The sequence below is a fragment of the Drosophila sulfurigaster genome, chromosome X (genome assembly GCF_023558435.1).
Source record: "Drosophila sulfurigaster albostrigata strain 15112-1811.04 chromosome X, ASM2355843v2, whole genome shotgun sequence".
Taxonomy (NCBI): Eukaryota; Metazoa; Arthropoda; class Insecta; order Diptera; family Drosophilidae; genus Drosophila; species Drosophila sulfurigaster.
The window spans coordinates 5271342-5284875 of NC_084885.1; the positions used below are offsets into that span (position 1 = coordinate 5271342).

At 39.8% G+C, this 13534-nt stretch overlaps 2 protein-coding genes across 2 annotated transcripts; both read right to left on the bottom strand.

Moving 5' to 3' along the window:
* Nucleotides 1-351: 351 nt before the first annotated feature.
* Nucleotides 352-3110, bottom strand: LOC133848212 (alpha-tocopherol transfer protein-like). The gene is made up of 6 exons (XM_062283694.1): nucleotides 2865-3110; nucleotides 2244-2403; nucleotides 1359-1440; nucleotides 945-1298; nucleotides 747-883; nucleotides 352-677 (listed from the first exon to the last, which is right to left on the bottom strand). Exons 1-6 carry the CDS (start codon nucleotides 2962-2964, stop codon nucleotides 608-610), a joined length of 903 nt encoding a protein of 300 aa, XP_062139678.1. The 5' UTR covers nucleotides 2965-3110; the 3' UTR covers nucleotides 352-607.
* A 1472-nt stretch (nucleotides 3111-4582) lies between these two features.
* Nucleotides 4583-13347, bottom strand: LOC133848188 (UNC93-like protein). The gene is made up of 5 exons (XM_062283641.1): nucleotides 12684-13347; nucleotides 10755-11606; nucleotides 9510-10049; nucleotides 7103-8495; nucleotides 4583-5682 (listed from the first exon to the last, which is right to left on the bottom strand). The coding sequence occupies exons 2-5, from the start codon at nucleotides 10899-10901 to the stop codon at nucleotides 5315-5317; spliced, it is 2448 nt and encodes an 815-aa protein (XP_062139625.1). The 5' UTR covers nucleotides 10902-11606; nucleotides 12684-13347; the 3' UTR covers nucleotides 4583-5314.
* Between the last annotated feature and the right edge of the window lie 187 nt (nucleotides 13348-13534).

Here is a 13534-nt window from a genome sequence, read left to right on the forward strand (position 1 = left end):
GATCCTAAGCAAGTGACTTTCTTCGTGGCTACTTGCTGCGTAATTCTGTTGACCTGGTAGAATATTTCAAATATTAACTTTTTTTGAAGTAGTAAGTAAACGTAAAGCATGGAAATTTCAAAATTCATTACTTACGTTACATGTCTTTAAGTGCTTTTTATATTATTTATTTAAATATATAAATTATTTAAATTCAAAAATTAAATTCCAATATCCAAAGCCTATTGATAAATAGCATATTGCAATATGATAATGAATGAATTGTTAATCCTTGAATGCCAATCGATATGGACATATTTGAACTGAAAAATACGGCTTCCTTCGAAATATCCATTGACATCCTTCCGAGTTATAGCTACAATCAACATGTCCTGGATAAATATTATATTTCCGCTATGTTTTCCATAGTTTAATTCTTTATTGTTCTTAGTGAATGTATATCAAATAATGCACAGTCAAAAAAAAAAAAGACTTATAAATGTATACCCTTTTACAATTTGAAATATCATAGGTTCTAAATTTCCCCCTGACAACGTTCGTTGTTTCCCACTCTCTCAAATTAATAATCACAATTTTGGCAATAGAGATAAATGATACTATTGGGGTATTAGAACCACGACCAACGACTTTTGGTCGCCGATGTGATGCGCCAGTATTTATCATCCCTGAGATACGGGCTGCAATCGAAAACAAATAATTTCATTATACTATTCAAAGGTGAGGGCTTAAAGGTCAATTCGACTTACGTCTTTTCTTTCATGTTTTGTATCCATTGGGCTTTTAGCTCGGTCATGGAACCAGCTTTTCCGCCATATTCATTTGGCAGCATATCCCTGGGTATTTTCTCATAAAGACTGTCCAAGCCCTCGGTGTGATAGTGCATCTACAGAAAAGAGAAATAATGGCTACAGTTGGGGTTTGAATACAGATCGATGAGACTTTACCAACTGAAGAATCTCTTCGCGAATAAAAGGCTTCATCATGGCCATCATGCGATCGAGAAACGACGGACAGTTGATAATGTGCACAGCTTTGAGTCTCGATGGATATGCTTCCTGTAGAAATTTCATCTGGACGCGCAGCACAAAGATGGAAACATATGCCAGATGTCGCATCGTATAGCCATTGATGTCGACAATGTGTATATCGCCATCGGCGATATCGGCATCAGCTTGATCGCTCATTCGTTGCACTTCATCCGCATCCAAATTCGTGTCAATGTCCAGGGGAATGTCTGGTTCCGTAAAGCGCGTGTCACTCACCATAAAGAACACTTTGGCCTCCTGCTCCGTGTTGCGCTGCACAAAGAGAGATATCATTAAGTATGATATTAAAACCTGTAATTATTACTATATTACCGAGCGGGGATCGTAGTCAACCATGCGGAAGAATAGCAGCTTGTGGCGTTCCGGTGTTACGCCCGGCAGTAAAACCAGATCGCTGCAAAACGTTGAGGATTAGTTAGAGATTACTTGTGTACTTTCGAATAGTCATGATTAAGTCTGTCCATTAGCTATCTTTATGCCTCGGTAGAGCGTACTAAAACTTTATTGATCCACATTCCCCTCTGCCTTAAGTTTCTGTCTTTCGAATTACCCACTTTGTGTTATTCTCTATGAAAAATACTAAAATTATTTTCAAAATATAGGCTTACAAATTCTTTTTCGTTGTTACATCAATACCTTATAATCTTTTTGTAATGGAATATATTTTTCTTTGTCGCCTTGGAACGATTAAAAGTGAAAGAAGTTTACCCACAATTTAATATAAATATGTTTGCAATTAAATAAACTTTTTTACATTTGGAAATAACGTTGAAATAAATTCAATTTGATGTGATTATCTTGGAATCCAACAATCGCCTAAAAACATTATTATTATAATTATATTGCTATACAAGAACAATTATTTGCTTTCTGCCTCTTATCAAAACGAAATAATATTGTGGCATATGTTTTATTTCAGTTTTAAAGCGTTATAATCTCGTATTCGACACCAGTGAAATCGTAATATGAAAAAAAATATGTAATTCATTCAGAAAAACAATTCTAGAATTACTTCGAACTCATGCTGTTAATCAATTATTTGCATAACATATTTCACGTTTCCTCGTTAATACTATATTTAAAAGCCATAACAAGTTCGATTGAAATGATTGCACTGCAACTTTAGCTAGCAAGTTATTTTTTTTTACTAGAACGATATCTAAGATTTGAGCTATATGTATAATAAAGACTACTTACGATGCTTTCAACGCCTGCGCTGTTTTCTCGTCGTCCAAATCGCGATCTATGTAGATATTTGTATTTTTATTGCGTAGATTGTAGTTGAGCTCAATGAGAGCTTTCGTCTTCTTCACATCATAGTCCATGCACTTGAGAAATCGTCGCAACACAATGGGATCTACAATAGTTAGTGGGTTATGATGACAATGATTAGAATTTTATGAAATTTAAAAAATATACATATATTTATATGGTATATCAATTAAAGTTGTCTAGCCGTGTATTGTAATCGTATATGAGTCAAATGTGTTGATTTATCTTTACAATCCTCAATGCCAGAGCTGATAAAATAGTTATCAGCTATCATTTTGAAGTTCCCAGTTCGATTACGCTCCATAAGTAGCTATAATATTGCCTAGAAACTAAATATAAACGTAATTTACAACGCACTTGCTAGACTAGCTGCGCACTATGTACATATACTATACGTATAGAAAGTATCTATTAATTGCTTCCCCAACCTATCCCATTAAAATTCTTGAAAGCTCAAGATATAATACATACATTCATATGTATGTACATAATTGTTATGATTAGAACGACAACAAAAGTGACTATGATCAGAGAGAGTTTACTTACGTATTTTTTCGGGTAAGTTTGGATTGGCTTCGAACCATTCCCGCACTTCAGTTTGCACAGCTTCCAATGCTTGACCCTTTGGTGGTGTTGCCATCTTCATCCAGTTCCAGTTCTCGTTCCAGTTCACTTCCCGCGCTTCTCCACAAAGTAGCTGCTTAGACCTGTTGAGAGGCGCAATGCGACTCGGTTCGTCTACCCTGCGCAACTGTGTCCATAATTCGCGCCGTTCAATTGATAAAGCACCAAAAAGCTTATTTACTGCATATCAACTAAACACGCAAATACACTTGTTCTATCTCTCTCTCTCCCTTATAGCTTTTAAGTTGCCGGCACGCGAGTGTGAATGGCATTGAGAGTGGGAGTGTGAACAGCGAGTGCGAGTGCGAGCGAGAGCGGGAAAGCAAGGTGTCAAGCGTGTCTAATAAGCTGTGTTTAGAAATTAAGACGAGGCGCAGCTTTGTGCTCTCGCTCTCTTACTGTTTGGGAGAGATCGAAATAGAGAGTGAGAGGCTGTGTTGAGTGTGAGTGTAAAGCTGTCTGCTATGACGTCACATGTCAAGTTGAAAGCTCAATTTAATTGCAGAATTGCAAACAAGTTCAATGTGGATAATCGGTTTATTCAATTTGTACACATATAAAGTATTTATTTATTTATAAATTATTTATGTGTATTTGTGTGTCTCTGTGTCTGTATTTGTATGTGTGTGTGTGTGTGTGAGTGGAATGTGATTAGCATTTTGCTGTTTAATTTCAAAAAGTAACTATTTATCTCATATTTAAGATTTAATTTTTAACTCGGTTTTTTCTTACTATTGTATTTTCAACATTTCGATCTTATATATTTGTGTCTGTCTGGTGTTCGAATTCTAACAAAAAAAAACATAACGAACTGTTTTTGCATACATATATCCATATATATATATATATATATATCTCTGCCTTTGGTAATATAGTTTTTATATGTATATATTAGTTAATATCTGATCGATTTGCGAAAGCTGTTGCTTGTAAAGTTTCAGTTACAAAATTGTTTTAAAAATTTATTTCGATTTTTTTGTTTTTCACTTGTATTTTAATTTCATTTATCAGCAGCATAAAATGTTAACATTGTTCTTAGATCTTAGGATTTTTCACCTTTATCATTTTCAATATGTTTATCATATTTGTGTGTGTATGTGTGTATTATGGAGAGGGGACGGGGAAGGAAACTTTGGAGACTTCTCTTCCTTCGATCGACTGGCTATGGATTCTTACTTCTGCTTTAACAAACGAAACCTAAGGACATTTGACAACACTGCTAAACTGTATTCGCACATTCACATTAGAGTATAGTACGTATATCATGAAAATTGTTAGTAGAACGATGTGACATCCAAAACACATGCATAGATCGTACATTTCTAGGAGCTAACAACAAAATTTTGTTCACAGCTTTTTCAGAGCTTTTAAGTTTTTCGTTTTCGTTTCCGATTTCATTTTTTTTTTTTTTTTTTGGTTTTTTTGTTTTCCTTTTTTGGCTGTCCGTATTCAGTCATGGGGCTCAATGTCGAGGGAGGGACATTGAGATAACAATACAATTGAATATCATTTTTGGATCTAGGATCTAGAGACATGCATAGGGTTATATCTAAAAATGTGTATGTATGAGTGTGTTTTTGGTTGAGTGTAGAATATTACGTTTAGATTTACATCGAGGAATACGTTTTTGATGGCACAAAGTTGTCGCTTAATCATACATATACATCTACGAGTATAATCCATTTTAAGCTAAGGCTAATTTAAACACATGCTATCCAAACGCATGCCATAACATTAAGGAGAGCATCCTTACTCTCTCTTTCATTCTCTCTACCTCTACCTCTCCCTCTTTCGTCTTTTAGTTTTTCTCTTGTCAAAATTTCGATTTGCAAACGTAGGCAAAAGGATTCTGGAACAACATTAATGGCACTGGTATTATGAATATGTTTCTTTGCTCTTCTTCTACTTCTTTTCTCTTGTTGTTGTTGTTGTTGTTGTTGTTATACCTTTCAATCTTTCAATTTCCAAATGATCTGTTTGATCTCAGTGAACTCTCAACATCAAATTTGTAGACAATGCTTCTCTAGATACATCTGAAGATGCAGTTAACTTGTTCTTTTGCTGATTAGCATTACATACATAGAATAACAGTTACATTAAGAATTACAGTTACAAAGTACATACATACAGTATGGTAGACAGCTATGGACTTGGATCTATCTCTAAGCATGGACTAACTGCTGCAAATCCTTGACAACAACAAAAAAAAACAATACTGACTGTAATTTCGCCTTCGCTCTTTCTCTTTTTGTCTCTTCTCCCTCTCTCGCTCCCTGGAATACTGTGCGTGCTTTTCGAATTCGAATTCCATTTCACATGGTATGGGTGCGGGCCACAGTGCCCCGCCGCCGGGACTAGCTGAAGTAGCTGCGTCATAAGCTGATCAACGTCGCCTTGCGCTGCGCCTCCAAGCGCATCTCGAGCATCGCATACGGCGGCACACTGATCACCAGCAGCACCACCAACGCTATGATCTTCATCGATTCGCAGAGAAATCCGTGAGCCGCAAATGTGACGCCCAATCCAAGGAATCGCAGTGCTTGCAGCGGCGCCGTCACCTCCGTCACATGCTCGTGCTGCACGTGATTGAGGGTGACCAGCGAGAGCAAGAGCGTCTCCCACATCCCGTTGCAGGCGCCCCACGATGCGGCTATCACATAGAAGAGTGCGCTGTCGTCGCTCGACGGCTTCCAGCTGGACAGCGCCAGCAGCAGACACGAGTGAAAGAAGAAGCCAGCCACTGTAAGTAAAAGAGAAAAGAATTAGTGACTGTGTGTATGTAGAGCAAGTAAGAATTAGAGGCTGAAAATATGTAGAACAAGTAAGAAAGCTACCCGCTACACATTTTGAATAAAAACAAAATATTGTGGTATTATTTTCAAAAATACCAAAAATACTACAAAAATACTGACCATATACCAAATCGTAACACGTTCAAAATATACCATAGACGGCACAATATACCAGATTTTCAGCCAAAGCAACTAAGACCCCTAGTAAGTAGGCGTTTTTGCCCATACAAAAGTATTTCTTTAATAACTTCGACAATTTTTATCTGATCGCAACCAAAATCACAAAATCAGGAATCACAATTACTATAGTTATAGTTATTATTGTATATACCAAACTTCGCGACTCTAGCTTTAAAATTACGCTTGTTATTCGATCTTTGTTGATTTGCGGAGGCGGAAATGGGCGTGGTAAAATTTTGAAACAAACTTGATCTGCGTGCAAACCTAACAAATGCTGTCGAAAAAAAATATAGCTCTATCTCTTATAGTCTCTGAGATCCAGTGTTTTATATGGACAGTCGGACAGATCGGATAGATCGTCTCGGCTGTTGACGCTGATCAAGAATATATATACTTTATAGGGTCGGAGATGCCTCCTTCTACCTGTTACATACATTTCCTGTCGGCATAAAGTTATTATACCCCTTATCCTAAGGGTAGCGGGTATAAAAATATGTTGCTAACTGCTTGAAAATTTCTTTCTCTAAAGTATATACATATGTATAAACAACGCAAATATTACTAACTGAAGTGATGGCTTGAACTGTTGTTGGATCAAAATTGAAAATAACTAAACAAACTGAGGCAGATTAAATACTAATTTAATGGGGATCTATTTATCATAACGGCGCAATTGAAACGTCAAGCAAAGGTCTCTTAAACGGAACAGACGAAACTGAACTGCCATACAACAGTCCAAGTGCATTTGCCCCAAAAAGTATGCTAATTTTTTTTTGCTTAAAAAATGTACTGAGCCTTTGAAGCACTTTTTCTCATTTTTTTTTTAGATCAGAAGGAATGGGGGTAAATTAATGCAATTAAGATATGTTATAAAACATATATTTAACGGTACAAAAAATTGTTTTTTCATAAAAATAAACAAAATGGCAGTGCTGTAAATTTCAAAGTCGTAATTTCGCTATAAACTAGTGTAGTTTCTTGCCAACTAAAAATTACCCAAACAACTTTAAAAAAAACCGTACGACCGTCGAAATTTCGAACGAAAATGCTGAAAATCGTTTGAATTATAGTGGATGTCAATTTCAAGAACCGTGTTTCGAGTAAAACGCATTTAAAGTATAGATTTCTCATTACTTGTGACGCTCCCCTTAAATTTACTTATTTCGACGATAGATTTTTTGTACTCACAGATGACGACAATGCGCTTGGTGTGTCGCAGCAGCATGCTCAGCGTGCAGGAGACAATGAGCTGCATCAATCCCATGCCGATGAGAGCACCGGCGATCATGCCAATGCCCAAGGAGCAGGAGACAAAGGCGCGCAAGAAATCGCCCAGCATGTAGCTCTGTTCGGTGCCCACAAAATAGGCCAAGGGTCCGGCAAAGAGCAACGTATCAGTGACATCCTTGGCGGCGCGCTCCTGTCTACCGCTAGTGGCTAGTCCCTGTCGACCCTGGATCAGAGAGAGGAGCAGCGCAATCAGCGAGAGCAGCACATAGAGCCAGAGCAGCGATTGGCCGCCAGCTCGACTGCCGCTCTCAATGAAGCCGGCATAAATCGAAGACGACGACGATGTCGTGCTGCTGTTGCTCTCCAGCTGTGTCGTCCAGCTGAGCTGAGACTGCTGCAGCGGACACATGTCGGCGCCACAGATGCGTTCGCCATGCTCGTTGCGATTGTAAAAGTCCTCAAACTGTGGCAGATTGGTCGGCAATGTGGCATTCCCCAGCTGTTGCTGCTGCTTCTCCTCGTTGGCCGACGAGCAGCTCCAATCGTTGGCATTGCAGGCCAACAACAACGAGGCCAACAACGCACCCAAAATGAGGCCCAGATCCTGCGAGGCACGAAACCAGCGAGCCAAACGCCGCACCTTCTGATCCCGATTGCAGAACATCTTGTGCTCCTCGTGCAGCGCATCCGCTGGCGTCCCCGACGACGCCGCCGTCAACGTCTGAGCCGCACCCAAGGCGCACTCGTGTTGCGAGCAACTCAACCGGCCGCCATAGTGGACAATCAAGGCGGCCTTGCAACTGTTCGCCGCACTCAAAGTGAGGCCGAGCAGCAAGTACGCCGGCAACAGCGTGTAGATCGAAGCATAAAGATGTGACAGCAGAAACAGTGTGACGGCCACACAATTGCCGGCCAGCAGTGGAGCGTAACCATATCGTCGAATGAGTCGAGTGCTGGGCAAGCACATCGCTGCCGCCAGCAGAAAGAGTGCACTCAACAGCAGCGATCCAATGTTGGGTCCAATCTGCAGCCACTGCTCGCGATGATGCCACACCGAACTGGAGCCCTGCAGCGCCATCACCGGCAGCAGCACAGCACTCATCAAGCCATGGGCGATGGTCAGGCAGGTGAATTGACGCCACACCTTTTGACGCACATGGGCGGGCACCTTGTGGCGGCAGTTGCGATTGTTCAGCGTGATCAGGCGACGTATCGAGGTCGCCCCAATCGAGCTGTTGATCGATTCGCGACGTCGCGATGCCGCCAGCGCCGCCTGCACCTGATACGACGACACAGGATTGATGCGATGCGAACGCGTCGAGATCGGCGATGGTGAGTAAGCGGTCAAATGCTGCAAGTAAACGAAAAACCAAGTTAAAGTTAGAGCGTGTTATTTGTGTACTCTTAGCAAGGGAGAGAAAGAGAGGCAGAGAAGGAGCAGACAGAGGGAAGCCTTGTTTTTCCTGTTGCCCCTAGTTAAGCAATAATGCACTTCTATCTATGGATTCCTATGCGACACAATTGTAAGCCTCTTAAAAGTTATCTCATAAGAATACTAAACTTATTCAATTAAGTTTCTTTAATAGAGAGCGGCATTGATGAAACGCTCACATTCCCGATATATTTCTAGGGCTATGTTTATTACTAGCAAACAAAAAAAACCTAAACACATTACTTCACTACGCCGAAAACAAAGCTTGCTTCTTAGACCACAACTTTCATAGCATACTTTTTGGGGCCAAATAAAAAGTTAAGATTATATGAGTGCCGCAGGAAATTGACTATAGACAATACAAATTTAAAACCATTTCTACTTTTAGCCAGTCAGGATTAAATAAATACCTAATGTCACATTTGAGAGCTTAAATTATGAAATATTTTAAAAGTAAACTAAACCCAAACGTGGCAATCATTCAATGCATTGCTTCTAGCATACAAATAAACTAATTTTATAACAAATAAGCTTTGGCTGTGTGTGTATTCTAATCCAAATCCAAATGCAGTTGCATTTATTTAGCCTTGAGCCAATCGCAACAAATGTCGATTGTGAGTCTCGAGAGAGAGAAATGCGTCTTTGTTTAAGTTTTAATTAGATATTGTGCAACTACTGTGGAAATTAATCCGATAGCTTCGACGCTTCGACATTTGCGTATCTCGCCCGCTACCCTCACATCGCACTTTAATACAATTCCAAGCATTTCAAGTTGCTGATTGAGTGACATTGAGCTAAATTGAAGCTGAAGCACTGTGAGTTCTATAAATAAATGACGAGTGTTGTTGCCGCTGGCTCTGTCTCCTTCTCCCTCTCCGTCTCCCTCTCCATCTCTGTTTGTGGCTGTTTACATTTTCCCAGTTGCCCACTCACCTCCATCATTTGCTCATCCCAGATATTCTGGCCTCCACCCGAGCTGCGCGTCCTTGTTCGCAGCACGCGATGTCGTGTGGTCAGCGAGTGTCGATGTTGTTGCTGATGCTGTTGCTGCTGCTGCTGCTGTTGTTGCTGTTGCTGCTGCTGCGCATGATGATGCGAATGCTGATGTTGATGCTGATGCTGATACGTGTGTGAATGGAACGGATGCGGATACTTTTTGCCAGCCATTCCCAGCATGGCAAGGCCAGTCAGTGTTGTCATTGTTGTTGCCGATGCGGTTGTCGCCACTGTTGTCGTTGCCGTTGCGGTTGTTGTTGTTGCCGTCGCTGCTGCTGCTGCTGCTGTCGAAGTCGATTGATTCTTGGTACCATGACCACTACTCAGCTCACCATTGCCATTACCACCAGCTCCTCCTCCCAGTCCGTTAACAGCCGTCGTATTTGTGCCCGTCGTTGTCGTGGTGGTCAGACTTAGAGAACCGCCGCCACCGCCGATGCCTAGACCAGCCATGATATAGGCGTTATACGACGATTGCTGCAACAGAAAGTAACAAAAGTTATTCAGCGCATATATTATACAAAGTGCGATTCAATTGAAATCATTATTTGGATAGCGTATTGCACTTAGTACACTTATTTAGGCCAAGTTTAATTTAGCTTTCTGTGCAACTGACAGGCAAATTGGCATATAAATAAACCCACAAATTCATATTGATTAGAATTGCAAATATTGTCAAATTTAAGATCTTTTAAGAGCATCATTTTGTTACCCCATCATCTTCAGCATCATTTTGTAATGATTCCAACTAATAACGATCCAAATCATATCGATTATGAAATGAAAACAATAATTTAATAATTCAAATATAAATAAAACAAAATAAATATATGTACAAAATAATAACTAAAATAATGTCATATTTCAAATTAAAATAAAACAAAATAAATAGACATAATAAAACTCAAATAATTTCGTAATTAAAATATAAATAAAACATAATGAAAAGAATAATAAATATACCATTGATATTCCTAATATAACTTTAATAAATTAATAATTTCAATAAAAAAAATAATAATAAATAACTTGCAAAAGGTTCACAACGACTCCTAGTTTGACTTGTAAAATGCACTCACATTCGAAACTGAAGAAATAATCGGTGATCGACAGTACTGCACTTATCGATAACAGCGATTTTCTATCGCCTACACATAGATTAAGAAGAAGAGTCACACTCACCTTTCGCTGTTGCGCAAACATTGAGAGACGCTCGCGCTCGCGACTCGTGTCCATGACACGTTGCTCCAACAACAGTTCATACTCCCTTCGCTTCTCCCGCTTGCGTTCCGCCTCCTCGAGTTCATGCAAATTTGGTAGGCTGCCCATTTTGTCTCCTTGCTTGTTGTTGTCGTGTTATATCCTATTTGCCAAATTGCGCAAGTTTCAATGACCTTTCTATGAATATTTCGCTCAGCTCAGCTCCGTTGTTGTTGTTGTTGTATTTGTAGTTATGGTTCTATTTGGTGCTGTTGCTGTTGTTGTTGTTGTCTCTGTTGCTTCAGTTTGTCTACTTTGCATGCCGGAAACGAAAAGCAGAGAACGGCCATGACTTAAAATTCAATTTTGCAATTTCCATGCATATGCATACACAGACACAATCACATGCATACAGATGCAATTCTATGTTGTTGCTGTGAAGTTAACTGTTGGCGCTTTTGTTCGTCGTCAACTTCGCTGCCATCGTCATCGACATCGTTATCGTCATTGTGGCTCTTGCTGTCGCCGCCATTTTATTGCCGCTGCACTCGGCCCAAATGCAAACTCTATTCACGTATACGTATACGTATGCGTATGTGTGCGTGCATATGAATATGCATGAGTGTTGTTGTCTCTGTTGTTGTTGTTGTTGTTATTTGGCGTACTCCGCGAACGAGTTCATTGCACTCAGCAGTGAGCTGCCAACTACAGCAGCAGAGCAGGGGCTGCAAAACTGTTGATGATGAGGGAGGGGGGGGATATGCACCAGTTGCTGTCTCTGTTTATCGATATGTTACATAGACTGTAGAGTAGTTGATGCTGTTGCCGTGTTCTCTGTAATGCAATGTAGATTATGTTAAGTTAATACATATGTATGTACCATAGACATATTTTCATATACATATGTATGTATGTATATGTAAGTAGAACAATTTGCGTCAAAGTAAGTCAAGAATGAATGCGATAGCGAAACGACGACAGCTTGACTTCCGCGCATAAATGCAAACAAACAAACTTATTGCGTTGATTTGCATACTGCCATACACTAACACACACGCACTATGCATATACATACATGCATAATAAACATGTTTGTGTGTATTTATTTATGAGCTGCTGCATAAATAGTTTATAGGCCAATGCCAATGTGATAGTCCTCCCCTTGCTCTCTCCCTCATCCTCTTTCAATGGCTTGCTTGCCTATTCAAATACACACGCACACACTCGAAGGCGTTCAGAAAAAATCATCAGGTGTGTCCATTGCCTGTGCACACACATATGTACAGGCACGCTTATATGTACATACGCACACATTGAAAACTCTCATGAGAAGCAAAACGCAAAAAGCTCAATGCAAGAGGACGGACGAACGGACAGACTAAGAGGCAGACAGACGACTAGGGGGCGTCGGCGCTGGCAATTGTGCGTAGTTAACTGTAAATGCAGCCATCTTAAAAACTCATCTCTATTTAATTTGCATTTATTGCTGGAATTGCCAACTGTCAAAGATTTTTCAGGAAATTTAAATGGGAAGACGACCTTCGGACAATAAGACACAACTTGACTTGCCCCGCGTCCTCCCCCTCCTTCATCATACAACCGAAGGCTGTGCGAGTTACTCAGGCGTAGTTAACTGATTGGCCGCCACTCCACCTCATTTCTCTTTCTCTCTCACGTATCATAAATATATTAAAGCAGAGAACGAAAAACTAATATTTTAAAAGCCAAACCACACACACACACACACATACACACCAGGCACTTGCACTGATAGCACACATACAAAATGGCACACACATATTTTACACAAGCCTACGCGTATGCATGTGTGCGTGGTTTTCTATTGGTGTGTGTGCGCCATGTTTATTTGCATTACATTTCGAAAAAGTTATGTTTTATTTCAGCGCTTACCTTCTTGTTGATGTATTAATTTATACAGCCGAGATAAAATTTTAAATAAAATGTATTGCAATCACTATTTTTGACACGAAACGCGCTTAGAAGAGACTGCTGAAAGAAATGTCCGTTCTCGTTTTGTGTCTGGCTGTTTCTGTTTTACTGTTTTCCTTTTTTTTTTTTTTTTGCTTGATGCTTTCGCCTCGTCGTCTCGTTGTTTCCTTCTAATACTCTTCTCTCGCTCTCTACCAGTGCTGCTGCCTCTTCTTCTTCTAATTTGACTAGTACTGCTTCTTCTTCTTCTGCCTCTGCTTCTAAGTCTTCGTCTTCAGCCTCACGCAAACACTGAACCAAAGCCAAACCCTCTGCTGCTGCTGCTGCTGTGACTTTCACTGCTGCTGCTTCTTCTTCAACTGCTGGATGCTGCTTTTACTGCTGCTTCTGCTGCTATTGTTGTTGTTGTTGTTGTTGCCATCGCAGCTGACATGCGCAGTGATTGATGTTGATGCCATGCCCATGTAAGCAGCCATCGCCCACCCCGTCCCTCGCCCATCTATTTAATGAAGCTGCTGCTTTGTGGTTCCATTGAGAAAATTGAATTTCCTTGGTATGAAACATGAGCTTACGGCTCTGAAATCCTCTTTTCAAATCAATCAATATTTTCCAACACACATTTTAAACTCAATTTCCAGAATATCGACAAAAAAAAACTGCAATTCAATTACGAAAATTTCATTAATTGTAAATGAAATGTAGCAAACATTACTGTAAAATCCTAAATTCAATTGCGCGCATTTTTTAAATTACGCAGTAATAATTATCATAAAAATGAAAAAGCTTCAAAACGTATTTGAATATCTGTTAAA

What these genes read in the sequence shown, in the direction of transcription:
- LOC133848188 (XM_062283641.1), bottom strand. Translation starts at nt 10,901, where the DNA reads ATGGGCAGCCTACCAAATTTGCATGAACTCGAGGAGGCGGAACGCAAG. An exon ending in TGTTTGCGCAACAGCGAAAG is followed by an intron (nt 10,050 to 10,754) that starts GTGAGTGTGACT and finishes TTTCTGTTGCAG; the next exon opens with CAATCGTCGTATAACGCCTA. An exon ending in GGGATGAGCAAATGATGGAG is followed by an intron (nt 8,496 to 9,509) that starts GTGAGTGGGCAA and finishes GTTTACTTGCAG; the next exon opens with CATTTGACCGCTTACTCACC.
- LOC133848212 (XM_062283694.1), bottom strand. Translation starts at nt 2,964, where the DNA reads ATGAAGATGGCAACACCACCAAAGGGTCAAGCATTGGAAGCTGTGCAA. An exon ending in AAACTTACCCGAAAAAATAC is followed by an intron (nt 2,404 to 2,864) that starts GTAAGTAAACTC and finishes TAACTATTGTAG; the next exon opens with ATCCCATTGTGTTGCGACGA. An exon ending in TTGACTACGATCCCCGCTCG is followed by an intron (nt 1,299 to 1,358) that starts GTAATATAGTAA and finishes CTCTTTGTGCAG; the next exon opens with CGCAACACGGAGCAGGAGGC.